General features: G+C 48.7%; 2 protein-coding genes across 2 annotated transcripts; one reads left to right on the top strand and one right to left on the bottom strand.

The window, feature by feature from the left end:
* Positions 1-1,950: 1,950 nt before the first annotated feature.
* On the top strand, positions 1,951-18,532 carry LOC140855976 (uncharacterized). Its single transcript, XM_073253187.1, has 5 exons — positions 1,951-2,204; positions 2,621-2,627; positions 8,378-8,911; positions 9,094-9,334; positions 18,450-18,532. Exons 1-5 carry the CDS (start codon positions 1,951-1,953, stop codon positions 18,530-18,532), a joined length of 1,119 nt encoding a protein of 372 aa, XP_073109288.1.
* A 378-nt stretch (positions 18,533-18,910) lies between these two features.
* Positions 18,911-20,338, bottom strand: LOC105033313 (protein RETICULATA-RELATED 3, chloroplastic-like). The gene has a single exon (XM_019846609.3). It carries the CDS (start codon positions 20,278-20,280, stop codon positions 19,180-19,182), a length of 1,101 nt encoding a protein of 366 aa, XP_019702168.2. The 5' UTR covers positions 20,281-20,338; the 3' UTR covers positions 18,911-19,179.
* Positions 20,339-23,303: the final 2,965 nt, after the last annotated feature.

Genomic DNA, 23,303 nt, shown 5'->3' with positions numbered 1-23,303 from the left:
CTACGGGAGCCGGGCTCCACCGACGACATCAGCAAGTGCAGTCCCGCCCGGACTCCTACGAGAGCCGGGCTCCACCGCCATCAGCGCAGCTCCGCCCAGACTCCTACGGGAGCCGGGCTCCACCGCCATCAGCAAGCGCTGCTCCGCCCGGACTCCTACGGGAGCCGGACTCCGCCGCCGACATCAGAACAGCTCCGCCCGGACTCCTACGGGAGCCGGGCTCCGCTCACGACGGCTCCGACCATTGCCGAGCTTCAATCGACAGATCCACGCCCCCTGACAGGCCCTCAAAACAGCCGCGACCCTGCTCCACCTCCTGTGGCGGACTCCACGCAGTATCATCATTCCCTGACAAGCCGCAGCAGCCATAGCCGCCCTGCTCCACTTCCTGTGGCGGACTCCGCACAGCTCCATTATCCCCCTGGCAGGCCACAGTAACGGCCACGAACCTGCTCCACCTCCTGCGACGGATACCATGCGATTCTCCTGACGACGAACGCTGCTCCACCCCTCATAACGGATTCCACGTGGCAAGTCGAGGTGATACCCACGTGTCTGCCCCATTATCTTTCGCAATCAATTCCCCTGACCATGGGCGGCCCACTACCAGGCAGTTACACACGTCGCCATCAGTCCGTTGCCTCCCCCGCCTATAAAAGGGGGGACTCAGATACGTTATTTTTTAAGCTCATTTTTCTTATCTCAAAACTCTGCTAAATTCTCCGTTCGAGCACTCCATTCTTGTTGAGGCAGAGAACTGACTTGAGCGTCGGAGGGTCTTGCCGGAGCAACCCCACCTCCAATTTAGACTTCCCTTGCAGGTCCCGACGGCGACCGCGGCTTCCTCAACTCCAGCTTCTCCGGCGCAGGCAGATTTTTGCACCAACAGAAAATCAATTAAAAGTTTCAAATCATCTCTCTCTCTCTATCCGTCTATCTCTCTCTCTTAGCCTCCCCCTTCCTTTCCTCATTCTCCCTCTCCATCTCCCTTTCTCTCTCTTACATCATCCCTCTCCCTCCATTTCGAGACAAGGTAACGATCTATGCCAGTAAAATGATCAGTCCCATTTGGTACACTCCAAACCAGCTGATTTGACACGATTCAACAAGATTACGAGAATTTGTGATTTAGGGTGTTAGCCCAAGAGTTAAGTTTTCATTACCCTAAGTATTCATAGATTCAATCCAAATACGGTTTTGGTTATGGAAAATTGATGAGCATAGGTCACCGCTTGCTTTAAGATTCATGTTGGCTGTTCTGATGCTTTTGATTTCTTCTTCTGATTAAATCCATCAACTTGTTTGTGGTCAGATTGGAAAGGAAAATAAGTAGATCAGAAGATACCAGTGTATTCTTAGATGGGCAGAAACAAGTCCGGAATATGTGAGATTAACAACCAGCCAGCCCAATGATTAACAAATACATATAGCGGGGAAATACAAAAAAGGGAAAAAGGAAAATAAAAGAGCACTTCAAATTTAACAATAAAATACATGATTGGTATTGGCATGGGAACTTGGGAAGTAGGACTTGTGTGGGCTACAAGAACGACCGATAATTCTTGAAGACAGGGTAACAATTAAAAATTCTCATGAAAGATTAGAAGGTAATTCTGCCACTAGATTGCCAAGAAGGCTGCCTGCTTGCATCCCTCATGAATTTGGACATCATCGACACCGGACACAATTGCCATCCCTAGTTATACATCTCTGCCTGCTCGCATCCCTCAAGTACCATCCCTGGTTATGCATCGTTGAACAAGGTAATAAATTTTAAAGTACTACAAAAAGGATTCTACTTAGGTCAGTAGTAACGACTCCCATGAACATCAGTAATACAATAATGTTTCATCTTACTTTCTGAAACCTTTGCATTCATCTATATGACTCAGGTAAGTAATTTAGAAATAATGGCATGACTACAACTGGACTTGAAAATCTTCAGGGCGAATGGCAGAAGAGGACCAGCATCAGATACACCGATCCAAGCAGAACCAAAGACAGCTTAATTCTATGAAGAAATCATGGTCAACAGACTCTCTTGCAAGTCTCTCGGGAAGCAAACTTTGCCTCTGTGCTCCAACAAAGCACGCTGGCTCGTTCCGCTGCAAATATCATCGACACCCATCAAACCTGAACCATATTCCAATGGCTCATTCCAAGCTCTCCAGTTCAGCAGAAGCAGCAGAAACAGCAGAAGCCAAGTGAATCACTCGAGTCCCTTGACACAGGCGACTCTGTCCAGTTGATGGGGACTGAGTAACTGGTGTGAAACTAGGTAGTTTTTTCTGAGTCCCAATTTGTGCATATCTTCCCATTTTGAAATAAAATGATGCATGGAAATGAGAGATTGTGAAATAAGTTTGGCTTCCAGCTTCAGATTGTAAGGATACACCTTCTTCAGTTGTAAACGAACACATTACTTCAAGAGATAAATTTCCCTCTATTGAGCAAATTACTTTTCGTGATTTATGGTTAGGAAAAATAAAGCCGTGCAAATTGGATTTCAGGGTTCCAGATTAACCAGCAAATAGTTGCTCGAGGTTTTAGACTACATAGCCAAACCATGTCTGAAGGCGTTGACATCATGTTGCATTGGGTATTTCCGTGAATTCCGCAGACTTCAGGTGAACAGACAACCATCTCAGATGCCATCTATAAAGAGTTGGTTTATGAATCTGCACTAGAAAGCTTCGGATCGATTACACCCTCATCAATTCAGCTGCAATGCAAGTATATGGCAATATTTACCAAATGTCAACCCTGAATGAGTAGGTCCCCTGAATTTCTGAGTCTTGAATCGATAAGAGGCTATGCTGGAGCTATTTGCCTAGAAAAAGTTACCGAAGATAAGTTGCTTATTGAATAGATGTATCATAGACTCCCAGAAATAAGTCAGCACCTATAGAGTACCCCGAGTTTTCAAATAAGCCTTAAGACTCATTTGGTTCACAGAAAAAAAAAAAAACCTTCTTAAGAAATAACTTTCTAGGAGATAACTTCCTGAGAAGTTATTTTTTGATAATAGAATTTTCGCATGTTTGATTGACCATTAGACAGTGACTTATTGCAGAATAGCTTATGTTTGGTTGAGCATAAATTTTTCTAAAAAAATTATATAAAATACCAATTATACCTTTAGTAGATATAAGACTATCTTTTTACTCCTAAACTTTATATAAATATTAATATAATAATAATATTTTAATATAATAAATTTAATAATATAAATATAATAAATATTATAATATTAATATTATATTCATATAAATATTAAAATAATATTAATATAATATTATATTACTATTCAGATTTTTATCCTAACCATCTATTGATATTTTGTAAAATCTTAACCGTTAATCTAAAGAGGTATTTTGGGAAAGAATAAAGTAGCACCACTTTCCATTCCATGGAAAGTGCCAAAACTCACCTCCCCCAAAGATTTCTACTTTCCATGAAATGTCGGAAGTGACTTCCATGGGAAGAATTTTTTCTTGGATTTTCTACAGATGCTAGTACATGCAGATTTCAAAATTTTTCTAAATCCAAAATACAGCGAAAAAATCAGATTAAAACACTTTTAATCTGAAAGCCTGTAATCAATTCACGTACCTGAATCGCTTTTCCTTTGCTTCAAATCTGTAATTGGGATTGAATCCAATTCAATCCCTGGATCTGAGATTGCTCAAGCTCTGAATCAGCAACATAAGCATCCTGCCTCTATGGATATCCACAGAACCGACCTCAATTATTTTTTCTTGAATTCTGCTTGCTTGAACTAAAAGCCTGAATTGGCTTGAACCAAGGCTGGATAGACTTAAAATTGTGAACCCTTTTGATCTTCCTTTTTTGATTCTTAAAAAAATCGAGAACTTTTCTTGATCCCTCAACTAATCAAAAAGAACAACAACCAAGTAGTGGTTGTAACTAACTCCCAACAACTTCAGAAAAAAAGGATGAAACTACCTAAAACTTGACGCCAACCAATTGACACCAAGTAGAAGGATGCCGCCCTCTTCTCCCTAACTCCAAGAACGACGCCTAGAGAGATAAGGCGTGGACTAGAGAGAGGAGGGGGCGTGGGCACAGTAAGGGTGGCGACAAAGATGGAAGGAAGTGAGATGATGAGAAGAGTAAAGATAGAGTCCTTTATATAGGCAACATAAGGATGTCCTAATCAAATTAAGATCTTTCCTCCTAATCATATTAGAAGTCCTAGCTTAAATATACTTGGATCAAATAAATAGGATGCCACCCAAAACTCACCCATACTCAAAACCAATGCTAGACGTCCCATCATATGGGATCTAGTAAAAAGTCTTAAATCAACCCACATAGTTTCATAAATTTACTTCAAGAATTCTTAATGAATAAAATCAAGAAAATCTTTCTTGATTTAATTAAAGTTATAAATTAAGCATCCAACCATTGGAGGTCATTGAATTATATTCAATCAGGTTCAAATTAAGTGTAGAAATTGGTTAATACTTATCACATAAGCAAACCAATTACAAGAGAAATTGGATTCACCCAGGTGCTAGCAAGATTAACATGAACCCAATAAGATTTCTTTAAATCCATATTAATTGGGACTTCATAAGCTCAATTATAATTAATTAAGGTCTTCTCCCTTTATGTGTGATCCATTAAGTTCAATTTTGTCTGGTAGTGAGACATACTATGATCTCTATCATAAGTGTTGGTGCAAAAATCCGTCTGCGCCGGAGAAGCTGGAGTTGAGGAAGCCGCGGTCGCCGCCGGGACCTGCAAGGGAAGTCTAAACCGGAGGTGGGGTTGCTCCGGCAAGACCCTCCGACGCTCAAGTCAGTTCTCTGCCTCAACAAGAATGGAGTGCTCGAACGGAGAATTTAGCAGAGTTTTGAAATAAGAAAAATGAGCTTAAAAAATAACGTATCTGAGTCCCCCCTTTTATAGGCGGGGGAGGCAACGGACTGATGGCGACGTGTGTAACTGCCTGGTAGTGGGCCGCCCATGGTCAGGGGAATTGATTGCGAAAGATAATGGGGCAGACACGTGGGTATCACCTCGACTTGCCACGTGGAATCCGTTATGAGGGGTGGAGCAGCGTCCGTTGTCAGGAGAATCGCATGGTATCCGTCGCAGGAGGTGGAGCAGGTTCGTGGCCGTTACTGTGGCCTGCCAGGGGGATAATGGAGCTGTGCGGAGTCCGCCACAGGAAGTGGAGCAGGGCGGCTATGGCTGCTGCGGCTTGTCAGGGAATGATGATACTGCGTGGAGTCCGCCACAGGAGATGGAGCAGGGTCGCGGCCGTTTTGAGGGCCTGTCAGGGGGCGTGGATCTATCGATTGAAGCTCGGCAATGGTCGGAGCCGTCGTGAGCGGAGCCCGGCTCCCGTAGGAGTCCGGGCGGAGCTGTTCTGATGTCGGCGGCGGAGTCCGGCTCCCGTAGGAGTCCGGACGGAGCAGCGCTTGCTGATGGCGGTGGAGCCCGGCTCCCGTAGGAGTCTGGGCGTAGCTGCGCTGATGGCGGTGGAGCCCGGCTCCCGTAGGAGTCCGGGCGGGGCTGCACTTGCTGATGTCGTCGGTGGAGCCCGGCTCCCGTAGGAGTCCGGGCGGAGCTGCGCTGCAAACAAAGTCAAGGGTGAAGTCCGGCTCTCGTAGGAGTCCGGACTGAGCTTACCAGCAATTGATATTGAGAGCGGAGCCCGGCTCCCGTAGGAGTCCGGGCGGAGCTGTTTTGATGTCGGCGGCGGAGCCCGGCTCCCGTAGGAGTCCGGGCGGAGCTGCGCTTGCTGATGGCGGTGGAGCCCGGCTCCCGTAGGAGTCCGAGCGGAGCAGCGCTTGCTGATGGCGGTGGAGCCCGGCTCCCGTAGGAGTCCGGGCGGAGCTGCGCTGCAAACAAAGTCAAGGGTGAAGTCCGGCTCTCGTAGGAGTCCGGACTGAGCTTACCAGCAATTGATATTGAGAGCGGAGCCCGGCTCCCGTAGGAGTCCGGGCGGAGCTGTTTTGATGTCGGCGGCGGAGCCCGGCTCCCGTAGGAGTCCGGGCGGAGCTGCGCTTGCTGATGGCGGTGGAGCCCGGCTCCCGTAGGAGTCCGGGCGGAGCAGCGCTTGCTGATGGCGGTGGAGCCCGACTCCCGTAGGAGTCCGGGCGGAGCTGTGCTGATGGCGGTGGAGCCCGGCTCCCGTAGGAGTCCGGGCGGAGCTGTGCTGATGCCGTCGGTGGAGCCCGGCTCCCGTAGGAGTCCGGGGGGAGCTGTGCTGATGTCGGTGGAGCCCGGCTCCCGTAGGAGTCCGGGCGGAGCTGTGCTGATGTCGTCTCCGCCGTGGGTTCCGGCTGTGGGTATTTTATACCCAACACCAGTCCCCCTACATCCGAGTTTTGAATTTCAAACGAAGGAAGTACACAGAAGTATAGCCGGAACCGTCCCTTCGAATCCCGCGCCCTGCCGCTCCCAGATATTTCGGCATTAAATGAGCACGTGCCGGAGTCTTTTCGAATTGGGGCGGAACGAGGGGACGCTTCGAAGACCCCGCAGGTACGCTGGCCTAGGTACGGCGCAATTATGGCCCTGCCAACCGCCAGCCGCCTTCAGCCGTCTGCCATGGGGAGTGGGACACGTGTCGAGCGCGGACTGGCCTGGGGGGATTCGAGATCATTATGGCGTCGGATCCCAGGGTCTATTTAAACCCGTCCTCCCCCCTTCAGGCGTCCTACTCCATTTTTGATTTTCGCTGGCGTCTGTCATCTCCCCGAGAGTCTGCTCTCGCGAACGCCCTTTCGAGCCGTAGGCGCCTTCCGTCTCAGAGCAAGATAGGTTAGTGCCCACCTTCTTTTCACCGCCTAGGGATCTTTCGTCTTTTCATTCTCTTCGTGTCTTCCTCCGGGTTGACCTTTGGCGTTTCGTTCCCCCCTCGATTTGCCTTTCTAGGGCCCTTTAGGTTTTTCCCCGAGAAAAAAATGTCTTCTGAATCTTCTGTCTCCGTAAGTTCTGGAAGTTCTTCTGCTTCGAACCCCCAGGCCCCCGTTTCTGCGGATGAACCCGCGCTCGGGGCAGGGCCTCGCCCGGTTTTCGCGCCGGGCGCCATTTCGTGTTCGTCGACTCCGAACGAACTTCTCCTGATAAGGGCTCGATACGGGGTCCCTGCGGAGTACGACCTGGAGCTTCCTGGCCCCTCTGATAGGGCCAGCGCTCCCCTTCCCGGCCGCTTTTGCCTGTACCAGGAGGCCTTTCGTGCCGGGCTTCGGCTTCCGCTCCCAAACTTCGTCGCCGCCTTCTTTCGCTTTTTAGATATTTCACTTGCTTCTGTTGCCCCGAATTCCTTTAGGTTTTTGATAGGGTTTCTCTCTCTCTGCCATATAGCCGAGGTTCAGCCATCCCTCTCCTTATTCAGACATTTCTACACCTTCAAACGCCATCCTTCAGCGAAGGACTGGTGGTACTTCTCCCCCCAGTTCGGCAAGAAGGGGTTGCTGAAGGGCGCCCCTTCTTCGATTCACAACTGGAAGGGGAAATTCCTCTTTGTCTACTGCCCGACCTTAGAACTAGGTCTGCCCCGTTGGGGGGCTCTGAGGGATTCCGTCCGCCGGGCTCCCAGCCTGGGAGAGGATGACCTCCAGGCCGCCCAGAAGCTTTTGAGTTACCCCGCTCCTTCTCTTCCTAACCTTCTGAGGGAGCAGCTTCTTTTCAACATCGGCCTGAGCCCCCAGGATCCAGCAAGTATACATCTTTCCTTTTCTTATCTTCTTCTTCCCTCTCTTCCTTTCTCTCTCTTTTCTTTTTTCTTTTTTTTTTTTTTTTTTTTTTTTGGGCTGATTGGTGCTGCTTCTTTTTCTTCTTCTTCTCTCCCCCCCTCCTTTTTCTTTAGCAATGGACGCCGAAGCCACGCGGATGCTCGCCAAGTCCATGAGAGCCCAGAAGAGGAAGGGCGCGACGACCTCCGGCTCAGCGAAGAGGGCCAAGGTGGGAGAGACGAGCTTGGTCGCGCCCGTCCAGGCGACCCCGGCGATCGACATTCCTTCGGATGCCGAGCCAGCGGCCCCCCGGGCTCTCCCAGGGAGCCCGCCGACCGAGGTCCCCATTCCGGAGGTCCGCCCTGCGGAGGCGCCCGCCGTGGGGAGGAGAAGGAAATCGGTGGCCCGCAGGGCGAGCGGCCACCGAACTGCCGCAGACGAGTCCGTCTGCTCCGAGGGGGGATCGGAGAACCCCTTCAACGACAAGGCTCTGATCAGGCGGCTGCTCGACGGCTGCATTCTGCCCGATGTCGTGGAGAGGATCGACCATGCCGATCCCGAGCAGCGGGCCTGGGATACTCTGGGATCCTTCCTTGAGGTAAGCGGATTTTTACTTGCTCAGTTGCTCGGTCTTTGTTGTAATTCTCCATTTGTCTTTGCAGATCGGGCACCAGCTCTTCGCCTATGTCGAGGCGTCGGGCCGCATGAGAAGGGATCTCCTCCGGGCGGAGGAGCGCTGCCAAGACGAGGTTGTTCGTCTTCAAGCGAAGACGGCCGAGGTGGCCGCCCTCCGGGAGGCCCTGGAGAGAGAGAGACAGGACCGGGAAGAGGAAAGACAAGCCCGGGAGGAGGAGAGACAAGCCCGGGAGGCGGAGAGACGGAGCCTGGAGGAGTCGGTGAGGAAGGCGGAGGCCGAGGTCGCCCAGCTGGCCGAGCAAACTCCAGTTCTGGTCTCGGAGGCCAGGACCCTTGCGGTGGAGGAGTTCAAGGCCTCCGCAGAGATGAGGGAGCTGAACGTCCAGTTCGGCCTGGAGGCATTTACCAAAGGGTTTGAGCTTTGCCGGGAGAAGGTGGCCAGCAGATATCCCGATCTTGGCCTCGAATTCTTGGAGGAGTCCGACGACGAGGCCGGCCCTTCGCCCGCCGCCACAGCAGTTGCACCCCCCGCGCCGAACTCTCCACCCCCCGCTCCCGAGGTCTGAGACCTCCGACCTTGTACCTTTCTTTTGTTATCATGCTTCCTTTTCATTTGTCTTCAAGATCAATTAATAAAGCCGAATTTCTTTTTGTGGATGATTTTTTCCTCCCTCTGCTCCTTCTTTCCGGCCTTTCTTCTTGTAACGAATCGATCTTTGACGCTTGCCTCTTCCAATGGCAGTGTCTCGCTGAAGCACTCCCCTTGCCCCTGGGGGTCCCGCTGAAGTCCACTATCCGACGGTTGAAAAAGGAGGTCCTCCACTTGACGAGGAAGCTGAAGAAGTCGGAAGGCGAGCTCCGTCAGGCGAAAAAATGCTACTCCGAGGCCGCTGCCGAGGCCGCCCACTTCAGGAGTATTCAAGTGAAGGCGATCATGGACTACAGTCGGAGGAAGGCGAGCTTCACAAAAGAGCTTGAGGAATGTAAGAAGAGCGCCAGTGACCGAACTTGGGCTCAAGAGGCCAGGATCAGCGCCCTTAAAGTGGAGCTGTCGGCTGCCAAGAGGAGGATCGGCCAGCAGGAAGGGAACTCACCCCGGCTCACAGCGCGGGATGAGCCGATATGGTCGCAAAAAGTTTCCGACCTCCAGAAGCAGCTTCAAGATGCCGAGATGAGCCACGATGTGCAGCGGGCCAGCTGGCGCTGACAGGTAGAGGAGCACAAGGGGAGATTCCGTCGAGCGGCGGACGAGGTCGTTCGTCTTCAGAAGCAGCTGGTTATCAGGGCGCAGCTTACGAACGCCCAAGACACCGAAGAGCTTCGAGCCTTGAGAGGCACCGTCGAGGGGATCTGTCTCACTTGGGGAGAAGACGGCCGAGCTTCAACAAGTAAAAATTCAACTGGGACTTGAGCGGAAGGCCGTCGCGGACGCAGAGGCGGAGTCCGAAGTTTTGCGGAAGTGGCATCGGGAAGCGGAGGCTGAGAGTCGGCGACTTCGTCAGGCGCTCCAGGATATGCTGCAAAAGAAGGAAGAACTAGAGGAAATGGTGGAGACCCTGAGGCAGTCCTGGTCAGGGGATGGAGGTGATCACCCTATGTTAGAGGGAGCAGGACTTCCTTAGAGTTCTTTAGTAGTCACCCCCCTTTTGTAGCTGCCCCCCTTTTCTTTTCTTGTCGTTTTGTCCCTCTTTTTCTGGCCGTCCTGGCCCTGTAGCACATATATCGGAAATGAGAAAAAGGCATTTTGTGTTACCTTGTCCGCGCGTAGCGCTAATATTGTCATTCGTTGACCCTTTCTCGTTGTTTGGCCTGTTTGGCTTAGAGGTCGCCGTGGGAAAGGACTTTTCCCTTCCATCCGATCTCGTCATGTGGCCGAGCCTCGCCGCCGTTTTTAACCCTTGCTGGCGAAGCGGCGGATGGAGCCCGACTTCCTTAGGAGCCCGGGCGAAGTCTTTCTTGGGGGCGGAACCCGGCTCCCGTAGGAGTCCGGGTGAAGCTTTATCTGGCGGCGGAACCCGGCTCCCGTAGGAGTCCGGGTGAAGCTTTACCTTGGCGGCGGAACCCGGCTCCCGTAGGAGTCTGGGTGTTGCTTTACCTGGCGGCGGAACCCGGCTCCCGTAGGAGTCCGGGTGAAGCTTTACCTTGGCGGCGGAACCCGGCTCCCGTAGGAGTCCGGGTGTTGCTTTACCTGGCGGCGGAACCCGGCTCCCGTAGGAGTCCGGGTGAAGCTTTACCTTGGCGGCGGAACCCGGCTCCCGTAGGAGTCCGGGTGAAGCTTTACCTTGGCGGCGGAACCCGGCTCCCGTAGGAGTCCGGGTGAAGCTTTACCTGGCGGCGGAACCCGGCTCCCGTAGGAGTCCGGGTGAAGCTTTACCTTGGCGGCGGAACCCGGCTCCCGTAGGAGTCCGGGTGTTGCTTTACCTGGCGGCGGAACCCGGCTCCCGTAGGAGTCCGGGTGTTGCTTTACCTGGCGGCGGAACCCGGCTCCCGTAGGAGTCCGGGTGAAGCTTTACCTTGGCGACGGAACCCGGCTCCCGTAGGAGTCCGGGTGAAGCTTACCTTTGCGGCGAAATCCGGCTCCCGTAGGAGTCCGGGTCTTCCATTTTGCTTGAGCCGGTGGCGAGGTTCTCGTCATCAGCCTGGCTTGTGGGGGCGCGTTAGGGCGCTGTAAGGCCTCTCCCCCCTCCGGTCTAAAAGAACCGGGCCTTCAACTTTGCTCATGTCAGGACGAGGTTCTCCTCCTGTTCCTGACATGGCTATGGGGGCACATTAGGGCGTTGCAAGGCCTCTCCCCCCATCCGGTCTAAAAGAACCGGGCCTTCGACTTTGCTCAAGTTAGGGCGAGGTTTTCCTCCTGTCCCTAACAGGGCTGTGGGGGCACATTAGGGCGTTGTAAGGCCTCTCCCCCCATCCGGTCTAAAAGAACCGGGCCTTCGACTTTGCTCAAGTTAGGGCGAGGTTTTCCTCCTGTCCCTAACAGGGCTGTGGGGGCACATTAGGGCGTTGTAAGGCCTCTCCCCCCATCCGGTCTAAAAGAACCGGGCCTTTGACTTTGCTCAAGTTAGGGCGAGGTTTTCCTCCTGTCCCTAACAGGGCTGTGGGGGCACATTAGGGCGTTGTAAGGCCTCTCCCCCCATCCGGTCTAAAAGAACCGGGCCTTTGACTTTGCTCATGTCAGGACGAGGTTCTCCTCCTGTTCCTGACATGGCCGTTGTTTTTTGGAGAGGTCATATCCAGTCATAGTACATCCGTGTTAAGCAGGAGGAGTGCGTTAGCTAAAAAGAAAAGTAGATTCAAAACGAAACAGTAAGCAATACATTTACAGTTCTCCCGCTCCTCCTTGAGGCCCTCCGGCGATGGAGTCGATGGTCCCAATAGGAGGCCGGTCCCCGGGCTGCTCCTCCCTCTTCTGTGGTTCGGGCGGCGGGAGGGCTCTTGGCCGGTCTCCTCTACCCTCAGGCCTGCGGCGGATGAATCTGTCGAGCCGACCTCGTCGGATGAGCTCCTCGATCTCGTCCTGGAGCTGGATGCACTCTTCGGTGTCGTGACCGTGGTCGCGGTGGTAGAGGCAGAACTTGTTGGGGTTGCGCTTCCCGGGGTGCGTGCGCATCCTCTCCGGCCTAGGGATCAGCTCCCTGACCTCCATCAGTACCTGGGCCTTCGAGGCGTTGAGGGGGGCGTAGCTGCGGAACTTCCCTGGCGGGGAACCCCGCCGAAACCTGTTGTCCGGGCTTCTCTGCCTGCGTGCCCGGGGTGGAGTATGGGCGCGCTTGTGCCCGGGAGGGGATCGGGAGCGAGGCCGGGCTTCCCTCGGCCTCTTCTCAACTGCGGGCTTGCCAGAATCTCCCGTCTGGCGCTCCCTCGCAGTCTCTTCATCCTTCATTTTGAAGGCCTCTTCCGCTCGGGCGTATCCTTCAGCCCGAGCCAGCAGATCAGCAAAATCCCTGGGGTACTTCTTCTCCAGGGAGTACAAGAGATCATTCTTCTGAAGGCCACCTTTCAGGGCGGCCATGGCAACCGACTGGTCCAAGTTCCGGACCTCCAACGCCGCGATGTTGAAGCAGTTGATGTAGGCCCATATGGACTCCCCTTCCCTCTGCTTGATGTTGATGAGGGACTCCGAACCTTTCCGGGGACGTCGGCTGCTGACAAAATGGGCCACGAATTGGTGGCTCATTTGGTCGAAGGAGAAGATGGTACCCGGCTTCAGTGCCGAGTACCAGTTTCTTGCTGCTCCCTTCAAAGTAGACGGGAAAGTCCGGCACAAGATGGCGTCGGGGGCACCATGAAGCAACATCATCGTTCGGAAGGCTTCCAGGTGGTCCACCGGGTCCGAGGTCCCGTCGTAGCTTTCAAACTAGGGGAGCTTGAAATTCGGCGGGATCGGTTCCTGCATAATCATTTGGGAGAAGGGAGGGTCAGTGCAGATATCCTCACCGTAAGCGGGAGGCGCATGGCGGAGTTCTTCGATCCGCCGGTTCATCTCCTGGAGCCTCCGGTCCAGAAAATCCTCTCGACTTCGAGTCTCGAGGGTCCGTTGGCAGAACGGGGGCAGGGATCTCCCAGGGGTGGAGTCGTGGTCCGACTGAGGGCTCTCCACCCTTGGATTCGCCTTCTCGGGAAGGACGGGGCGGCTAGCCCAGGTGGCCCGCCCCACCGCCGGGTTCTGGCATTCCGGAGATGCCCCTTCCGGATGCGCTGACGCCTGCGGCGGCTGCTGCTGCATCGCCTGTACGGCCTCGACGAGGCCCTTGACCTGCTGCGCCAGCCAGTCAAACTGCTCCGCGCCGACCGCCGTCGCCGGAGGGGGAGGAGGAGCTGGCTGAGAAACGGGAGGAGAGGCCGGAGCCTGAGATCTGGCCGCGGAGGCCGTGGACCGCCGGGTGGACGCCCTGCGCAGAGGCATCGGGTGTCGATCTCGCGGGGGAGGATTAGGAGTAGATGACGGAGAGATGGCCGGAGGTGGCCCCGTTGAGCGCTCCTTCAAGAACAAGGGTGCTGCGAAGGTTCAAGCCCTTCTTCTAGCGCCAATCCTGTTGGTGCAAAAATCCGCCTGCGCCGGAGAAGCTGGAGTTCAGGAAGCCGCGGTCGCCGCCGGGACCTGCAAGGGAAGTCTAAACCGGAGGTGGGGTTGCTCCGGCAAGACCCTCCGACGCTCAAGTCAGTTCTCTGCCTCAACAAGAATGGAGTGCTCGAACGGAGAATTTAGCAGAGTTTTGAGATAAGAAAAATGAGCTTAAAAAATAACGTATCTGAGTCCCCCCTTTTATAGGCGGGGGAGGCAACGGACTGATGGCGACGTGTGTAACTGCCTGATAGTGGGCCGCCCATGGTCAGGGGAATTGATTGCGAAAGATAATGGGGCAGACACGTGGGTATCACCTCGACTTGCCACGTGGAATCCGTTATGAGGGGTGGAGCAGCGTCCGTCGTCAGGAGAATCGCATGGTATCCGTCGCAGGAGGTGGAGCAGGTTCGTGGCCGTTACTGTGGCCTGCCAGGGGGATAATGGAGCTGTGCGGAGTCCGCCACAGGAAGTGGAGCAGGGCGGCTATGGCTACTGCGGCTTGTCAGGGAATGATGATACTGCGTGGAGTCCGCCACAGGAGGTGGAGCAGGGTCGCGGCCGTTTTGAGGGCCTGTCAGGGGGCGTGGATCTGTCGATTGAAGCTCGGCAATGGTCGGAGCTGTCATGAGCGGAGCCCGGCTCCCGTAGGAGTCCGGGCGGAGCTGTTCTGATGTCGGCGGCGGAGTCCGGCTCCCGTAGGAGTCCGGGCGGAGCAGCGCTTGCTGATGGCGGTGGAGCCCGGCTCCCGTAGGAGTCTGGGCGGAGCTGCGCTGATGGCGGTGGAGCCCGGCTCCCGTAGGAGTCCGGGCGGGGCTGCACTTGCTGATGTCGTCGGTGGAGCCCGGCTCCCGTAGGAGTCCGGGCGGAGCTGCGCTGCAAACAAAGTCAAGGGTGAAGTCTGGCTCTCGTAGGAGTCCGGACTGAGCTTACCAGCAATTGATATTGAGAGCGGAGCCCGGCTCCCGTAGGAGTCCGGGCGGAGCTGTTTTGATGTCGGCGGCGGAGCCCGGCTCCCGTAGGAGTCCGGGCGGAGCTGCGCTTGCTGATGGCGGTGGAGCCCGGCTCCCGTAGGAGTCCGGGCGGAGCAGCGCTTGCTGATGGCGGTGGAGTCCGGCTCCCGTAGGAGTCCGGGCGGAGCTGCGCTGCAAACAAAGTCAAGGGTGAAGTCCGGCTCTCGTAGGAGTCCAAACTGAGCTTACCAGCAATTGATATTGAGAGCGGAGCCCGGCTCCCGTAGGAGTCCGGGCGGAGCTGTTTTGATGTCGGCAGCGGAGCCCGGCTCCCGTAGGAGTCCGGGCGGAGCAGCGCTTGCTGATGGCGGTGGAGCCCGGCTCCCGTTGGAGTCCGGGCGGAGCTGTGCTGATGCCGTCGGTGGAGCCCGGCTCCCGTAGGAGTCCGGGCGGAGCTGTGCTGATGTCGGTGGAGCCCGGCTCCCGTAGGAGTCCGGGCGGAGCTGTGCTGATGTCGTCTCCGCCGTGGGTTCCGGCTGTGGGTATTTTATACCCAACAATAAGCATCACTGAAACTCCTTTCAGTAGATCGAAATAGTTCCACTCTAACTCGACCAGGATCATTGATCCAAAACAATCCTATTGAGCTTTCACAATCCATCAGTGACACCTATCAATATGTAGTGACAACCCAGCAGAACCGAAATAGAATCTCTAAGTATAGTTAATTTATGATACTGTTCCTCTATCGTGAGTCCCGACTAGATGACAGATTATAGATAAAACATCAAATCTCATCATCAGTCATATGATAGATCCGATCAGCTCAAATCCAATAATGATTCCAAATAGAAACTCTTTTCTATCTATCACACTACTATGACCATAGACTTGTGAACTCAGCTTTTCAAATCTCATAAGACTGCTCTTCTCTATCAAGATCGATAAATCCCATATAAATACACGCGTTGCCCGTATAGCTCAACCAACTGAAGCCAACATCCACTACAAAAATTCATGATCGAGTTAATATTTGTGTAGTTAAACTATAGCAGTCTTACTGTGAACAACTGTGATACCGCAGGTTAAAGGACCAATCACACAACTGCAGCATCGAAATAATCACTGACAATCGAATAGAAATCTATATGATCTCTCATATGGTCATGCTCAATACTAATTGTTCTCTAACAACTATCCACACTTGCCGCTCAGTGTCTCTACACCGTAAACTAGAGACTTATCTAACTCGAAGGAAGTGAACCGTGTGCTGGTCTATCTAAATCGATCACCGTCCCTATGACTATCCTATGATCGGGAGCAATTTAGGAATCGATCATACATACTTCTAATTCTCAATACTTGAGAATATGTATCGTAACATCAATTCCAAGAACGATTCAAGGACACATAACACTTAAATAAAAAATAAAAACTTATCCTTTATTGATTAAATCAATAGTTTAAGTACAAATATGTTTCATAGAACAAAAAATGTGTCACCCAACAATTGATTTCTAGGATATACATCTAACACTTTTTCACTTTCTCTCTTCTTAAAACTCCAACCAAATAAGAGACCCCTTGTCTACTTTTCAGGAAGTGCCTCTTCCCCCCTCTACTTCTCCAACCAAACGAGTCCTTAGATTATCTGTTCAAGTAGTATTTTGTTTTTTCCTCCCTCTCTTGGCAATCAATTCATCGTCATGCAATTATTACTAATTTTAATCTACCTAGGTGGATTCCATTGTCCTACCAAGAAAACCCAAGGAACAAAAATCTTAAATTGGAAAAAGATTGCCTAAGCATTATTCTCTATTTTAGGATATTTTTGCTATAGATTTTTCAGCCTAGGAAACGAGTCAACCCAAAGAATTCTTAGTAGGTCTCATTGCTCATGGGTCATAAATAAACTACACAAAGAAAGTCCATGGACACAACAAATCAACCTGCAGTTCCAGTTTATCAAAATCTTCCATTCTAGAGTTGAGAAATGAAGATAATCCCAGAAAGTAGGATGAGAACATATGGAAAGCATTTTCTGATCACAGGAAATGTTCAATATGTGCAAGAGGGAGATGGGTAGGTGAAGACGACTCATCAAAGACATCAAAGGAAGATTCCATCAAAAGCAATCAATGTAATACAGTATTACAGTCGAGAGAAGATGCGAGACCATGACTATTATCAAGTTACATCATCAATAGCCCCTCACTAACAAAATATTTACCAATTCAAAGACACAGCAAAGAATCAATGTTCATCTCAAGTCACTAATGAACACTTTCAATAGCATCATAGTTCAGGAGAGTGAATTAAACAAATAGTCAAGAAAGCGATAAATAATCTTCATGATCTCCATTATGTTTTACAGTCCTGACAACTTTGTTTCCTAACCAGTCAAAATGGCAAAATTAGGCTTGGAAGATGAGACTCCAATATGTGATTTGTATTTAGTTCTCAAGGGATGATCTGAATGCATCTTATATAAATTGATCTGTTGGAACCTAAAAGATGGACTATCTCATATGTTCCAGTTGGTGGTTCAAATTATCAAACCTGAAGTTTGACTAATGATCCCCCAGAAATCTTGGTTTGCCAACCTTTTTCTTTTAATGAATCAGAGTCAACCATAAAAATGTTCAACAAAGGAAACCAGAATGATTGAAATCCTATGCAAACTGACATATTTGTAGAGAATGAACACCCAAGTATGTAATGCTACAATAGTACAGAAAGAGCTCTGGTTCATTATTAAACTAACCTTTCATGAAGCGGGAATAGAAAGGTGATGAGGTGGAAAGGACAACAAGACAGCAAGCAGACATATATTGTTAAGTGATACAAGTGATAGCAATTAGATCATTGCAATGTTTCATGCTTTATGTGATTCTTAGACACCACCAAAGTGTTGCAAGAGGACACTTATGACAGTCTTTAAACTTAGAGCAAACTCTGCAGAGCAACATCTGGGAGCTTGGCATACTGAAGATGATCCTTCTTCACAGGTTACTTGCAAAGTGAAAAATAGCTAAAGATGTGAGATATGCAACAAAAAATATCAGACAAATTTTTCATTTGTTGTGTGAGAAGCTGGTTCTCCAGTTATCAAATATCCATATTGGATGAAAGCAAGCTAATAAGCCAGGTAAGCAAGCTGGAATTTTATATTAATAGCTTGTACACCAATCAACTGACTCAATGTACAGGAAAGAATTGATAGAAAATGGCATTTTTGTATGACTTTTGTGTCAATTGACAAGTGCAAGAAGTGCAGGAAACATAGACTCATTGGCTTTTAGCACATTTTCCAGGAACGTATTCACAAGAAGCTAAATTTGCTGGTATCTAAAACAGTAAGAACTCCATAAAAATGTAATGAACTTCAGACTTTGTTTATCACTTAAATTAAGCAAGTGTACTATCTAACTTTATTACCCTGATTGATTGCTAACAGAAACAGTTAACCTTGAGGTAAAATCCAGTGTATAGTGAACAAGTGATAAGGCCAGAGGTCTAATTAATAAGCTTGAAAGATGGTAGACAATTTTCACAGTTACAAGGAAAATACTAATAACTAAGGCTCCTTTGGGCTTCCAAAGACCAATGTAAGACAGAGGAATGCAGCTCTAGTGATCCATTTATTCCTTTAACAACTTTAGATCAACAATGAGTCAATAAGGTTTTGACTGATGGTGAAATTTTTAGGTTTAATCGTAGATAAAGACATTACTTTTTATGTCTATGCTGCATACGAGAAATGTTTCACAATGCTAATCAAAGTCGAGTTTCATGTATACAAACCATAGGCTGAGTTTATGCTGCACCAGTTGCCATATCTTCCAGAACATTAGCACCATAGTACACAATATCCTCCAAATGATGCCGGCTGATCTAATAAAAGAAATACTTTGTTCTCTTATCAGCATCCTATGCTCCACAAGCATATGCCTTAATTCCACATAACATTGGAAGTGATGCAAAAGTTTCATTTGCTAAGTGGGAAATGAAATATAGTCATAAAAACTCTAAAAGGAATAAATGTTTGACATAGTGTCATATACTTTGTTTTCTGATCAGCATCCTATGCTCTGCAGAGATATGCCATAATTCCACATTACATTGGAAAGGATGCAAGAGATTCATTTCCTAAGTGGAAATGAAATATAGTCATAAAAACTCTAAAGGAAAAGATGTTTGATGTAGTGTCATAGGCAGAAAGCACCGGAAAATATGTTTTACATGACACATGGAATCTGAAGAAGTAGGGGTTAGATTTAGGAAGGTAATCGATAGTTCACCATCTCTCTTGTGATTTTTCAGTCAAGCTCAGACATACTACCAAGAAGAGCCACTAAGATCAAAAGCTCAGAAAGAACTAATGATAGAAACTGCATAGTTGATAGTTGATATAAAGGACGCACATAACTCATCAGAACATACCTCCATTCATCAAAAGAAGCTCTAAAATTATTCATCATTGCCTAAACCAAAGTAATATGTCATATAATATAAAAATCTAAACTGCAGATATATGAAAATTAAACCAAAATGGGTCTCTATCAATATAATTAAAAAGGACCAAATTCAATTCGTACAAAACTCTATAAAGACGAAACTAAGGGGGGAAGGTTGGAATCTCCCAAACTCATTATTCATGAAACCAGCCAAAACCTGACACACGTAACTTAAACCATTCCTTCAATAAGAAAACCAGTTTACATGACCCTCTTACTCCTGCCTAAAAATCATTCTTTCACAGAATTTTCCCCATTTTACCATAAAACTAAAAAGAGGAGCTTGAAATCACTTACTTAGGTTGCGGCTCACTACTCTGCACCTCCCCATCTCCACCATCTGCCGCCACCCCATCATCCACCAACCTCTCCTTCAACTCAACCTTCTCCTCCTCCCCGCCCTCCAACTTCTGAGACCCCGTCAGCCTCGCGAGAAGGACGAACGACATCCCACCAAGCACATTGTTCAAGCTCCTCAGAACTACCACTGACGTCTTGAACCCGGCCGGTGGCAGCGCCTTCTCTATCACAAACTCCAACCCATTCAGCGTCTGGTACCTGAAATTGCTGCTTACTCCCATATGCAGCGCCCACGTCAACGCGTTCAGCACCGTCGGCGGCGGTTTGTTCGGCGTCTGGAACGCCGGGTCCATCTTCTTCCTCAGTGCGATCAATCCATTCGAGATCGCCGTCCCCGCCAGCCCCGCCGCGAACCCAACGGCGGCAAAGGTGACGCCTTTGTAGACGAAGGTGCCGAGACGAGAGAGAAGCGAGTAGGCGCCGGGCTCGAACATGTGGCTGGGGAGGGCGGAGCGGGTGGCGGCGGCGGTGGCGGCGGTGGGGGCGAGGAGGTACATAAGGACGAAGTTGACTATGGATCCGACGACGATGGTTGAGAAGACGAAGTCGAGCTCGTTGAGGCCGAAGTTGGGGCGGGAGGCCATGTCGCCAAGGACACAGGCAGTGACACCGACGAGCTCCTCCATCAGGACCTTGAATGGGAACTGGGAGTCAGCGGAAACCCTAGATCGCCACCCTTCGAGAAAGAGCCCAAGGGGGCCGCCGGCGCTGCTATCGGAGGAGGGGTCCTCCCCGTGGTGGTGATCGCCGGGAGCACCGTCGGAGCCCCATCCTCCACCGCCGCCGCCGCCGTAGCCGCCTGGAGGTATATTGCCGGAGCCGCCGACAGCGAGATCCGGGGAGGTAAGGCTTTGAGAGAGGTTAGGGTTGGAGGATCGGGGGGAGAGGGAGAGGGAGAGGGAGGCGGCCGTGGTGGCGGAGGGACGGAGGGGGATGGAGGCGGGGTGCGGGAGTCCAGTGGGGAGATGGCTGAATTCGGCGAGGTGGGAGGAGGCGAGTTTGGGAAGCGCCGAGAGGCGGAGCTGCGCGGCCATGGCGGCGGGCTTCGCCGGCGTGTGCAAGAGAGAGCAACAAAGGATCTTAGGTTATACGAAATATTTTAGCACTTATATAAGGTTATTTTATGACAAGGGGCTACAGCTATAGACTAAGCTATAAAGATGACGCGTGCCATTGTTGTGTATTTGATATGAGGACTGCAAATAGCGGGTACCTGTCACTTATCCCGTAGATTATTATGTTGGTTGCTGTTTGCAATAAAATTGCAGCCGAACAGCCGCCCGCAGTAGGCGGGACTTGTTTGGCGTGGTTGGGGTTCTCCACCAAACGCATAGTACCAAAAGGGCCCTTCAGACCATTATAGTTTCTGCTGTTCTCTAGATGGTATAATTGTAATTATATAGTACTTTAAGGGCATTCAGACGTCAGTGTGAGGAAGGTTCCATGGTGGAAGGTGGAATATAGCGTTTCCTTTTTTTTTTTCTATTTTTACTTTACCTTAATATATATTTTTACTCTACGTTAATTCATAAAAAGTAAAATTACGAAACAAGCGCTTAACTTAAGACGAGTTTCATTTACCATCTGTGCTGTTTAAAAATTTTCTGTTAGATTTCATTAAAATTATTAAGTGATGCAATGTAATCCGGAGCCTCATCTAACACTGGATGCTATTAAGATACCATCTGAAATGCTACAATTACCTTCAACATTATTAAAAAAATTTCGAACAAAAAAAATACTATAATAAAAAAAAACTTTTATTCCCTTCACTTTCTTTTCACCCCTCTTCTCTTAATATAGTTACCCTTGGATTATCCCGTCTCTTCGATTGTTTGCCATCAATGATCTAATCTGCAGATTTTAGCTCCAGCTATCCTAACCTTGGAAAGTCCCCATGCAACGTCCAAGAATTTTGGAATTCAAACTTCCTAAGCTAAGCTCCTCTCTTAGGGTGCGCTTGATTAGTTATTAAAAAAATATTTTTTTATTTTTTAATTTTTAAAAAATAAAAATCAAAAATTAATATTTGATAATATTATAAAAAATAAAAAATTAAAATTAAAATAATCAAAATAATTATTTTATATGTAAAATAAAATTTTTTTATTTTTTAAAATTTATTTTTCTATTTTTTTTACTTCTCCACGTCTAAAATACCAAACAAAAAAAATAAAAAGTCCCAACTTTTCTCCCTCGTCTAGCTCTTTACCTCTCCACTTCTTTCTCCCTCTCTTCTTAAATCTTTCTTCTTCGTCGAGTTCTTCACCTGTTGTCTCCGAACGTTGCTTTTTACTTTACAATATAGTTATCAAACATATTTTTTTTATTTAATAATAAAAATTAAAAAATATAAAAAATATTTTTTAAAAATTAAAAATTAAAAAATACAACCAGATGCATCCTTAACTTTCCATTCTAAAATGCAACTTGCGTTATTTCCCGGCATAGGCCTTGTTAGAAGAAGTGGTTTGTAATTTGGGTAAGAGTTTGTTAGAAAATATTGAACGTTGAATGTGTTGGTTTGCTACTCGATATGGCCCCTTTTCGCAATAAATTTGCTTTGGAAAAGGTACATCTTCCGCTCTGCCACTCCGCGGATATTTCATGTTAAATGTTGTTAGTCATATGTCCTGGTGGATACAAAATGGGTGGATTGGTGGCTCATTAAGTGCTTATGCTTACCTTAGTTAGCTTGGCCAACTATAATCAATGCTAGCCACTAAGAATGCATATGGTTGCTTAATTTATGTAATCTCTGTTTAATTAACAAATGTAAGAAGCTTAGTTATTGCTAGCTCCCTTGAGTACAATCTTTTTGGTCCAAAGCTTGTATTTGTTTGTGATAACTAGTTGTGGAGAAGCCCCAGCTTAGTGGAAGGTGGCTTGATTTGGGTTGGTACCATGCGCTTCCACCATTAAGAAGTGGCACCAAGTTAAGAAAATTTTAATCCTAAACATACCACAAGACCATCGCATGATGCAGTTTTATGAGCTCAAGTAGATGGAGTTGGATGGTGAGACCCCATTGTATCATTTAATGAACTTAAAAAATTGAACTAAAAATTCTTAAGTAGAGGGTCTTGTGATAACTTTCTTTTTATAAAATTGTATGATTTCTTGATTACGGACGATCGGGTAGTTAAATAAATTTGCAATATTTTTTTATTTAATTATGATGAGATGTATGAGATGTATTATAATGTTTCTTGAATAATATAATAACTTATCTTGGAAAGGATGTGCGTTCATTCAAGGAGTGTACAAGTTTAGGCTGAGGTTATCCGAGGAACGCACATGATTGGGGTTAGTATGAAAATTAAGCTAGCACAAATTTATTGGATTACTATTATTGTAGAAATCTATCTTGGGTCAGGATGGCCGGAGTTGATCGATGACTGCAAATCAGCAATGGCAGGACAGCAGCGGTAGGACCTGTAAGATAAGTCTTTGACCGGAGTTGGCTCTGATGGAGATCCTCCAGTACTCAAGTCAAAATTCTGAAATAGATGGAAAGAAGTGAGCATATTAGAAGAAAAATGATTTCATACCTTGAGAGTTTCCTGTGGATAAAGGCTAAAGAGCCATGAGAAGGATGGAGAATCAGATGGTTAGTTTTGACTTATTAGACGAGATATATCCATTATCTTCTACTTTATCTAGAGAGATATATTTGTTATCTTTTGCCTCATCGAGAATGAAAACGAATCGATGGTTAGCCTTGCTTTATTGGATGAGATATTCTTGTTATTTTATTTCTTATCTGCTCATGGCAAGTTGTCACACGAATTTTGAAATTTTTTTCAGCTGGCATAAATAAGCCGCATTTGGACAACCTATCTCAAGTCGGATAGTGTAGGTCGAGGTATTCAGGCACCTTCAGGTGGTCTCTTGAAGGTAGCATACTCTTTAATTTGTCCTTGAGATGGCTCTGAGTATGTATAATAATTCCTTCGGAGATCTCAGCTCAGATTAGCATTGCTGATATTTTGAGCCTCCAAAGATTTTTTTCATCATTGTTGCTCATAGCTTGGCTTGTCTTCGAGAGGTTTATTTT

Source organism: Elaeis guineensis, chromosome 1 (assembly GCF_000442705.2).
Source record: "Elaeis guineensis isolate ETL-2024a chromosome 1, EG11, whole genome shotgun sequence".
NCBI lineage: Eukaryota > Viridiplantae > Streptophyta > Magnoliopsida > Arecales > Arecaceae > Elaeis > Elaeis guineensis.
This window is presented reverse-complemented; position numbering and strand designations above follow the sequence as displayed.

What these genes read in the sequence shown, in the direction of transcription:
- LOC140855976 (XM_073253187.1), top strand. Translation starts at nt 1,951, where the DNA reads ATGGCAGAAGAGGACCAGCATCAGATACACCGATCCAAGCAGAACCAA. An exon ending in CTCCACCCCCCGCTCCCGAG is followed by an intron (nt 8,912 to 9,093) that starts GTCTGAGACCTC and finishes TTCCAATGGCAG; the next exon opens with TGTCTCGCTGAAGCACTCCC. An exon ending in CACAAAAGAGCTTGAGGAAT is followed by an intron (nt 9,335 to 18,449) that starts GTAAGAAGAGCG and finishes TTTTCTGATCAG; the next exon opens with CATCCTATGCTCTGCAGAGA.
- LOC105033313 (XM_019846609.3), bottom strand. Translation starts at nt 20,280, where the DNA reads ATGGCCGCGCAGCTCCGCCTCTCGGCGCTTCCCAAACTCGCCTCCTCC.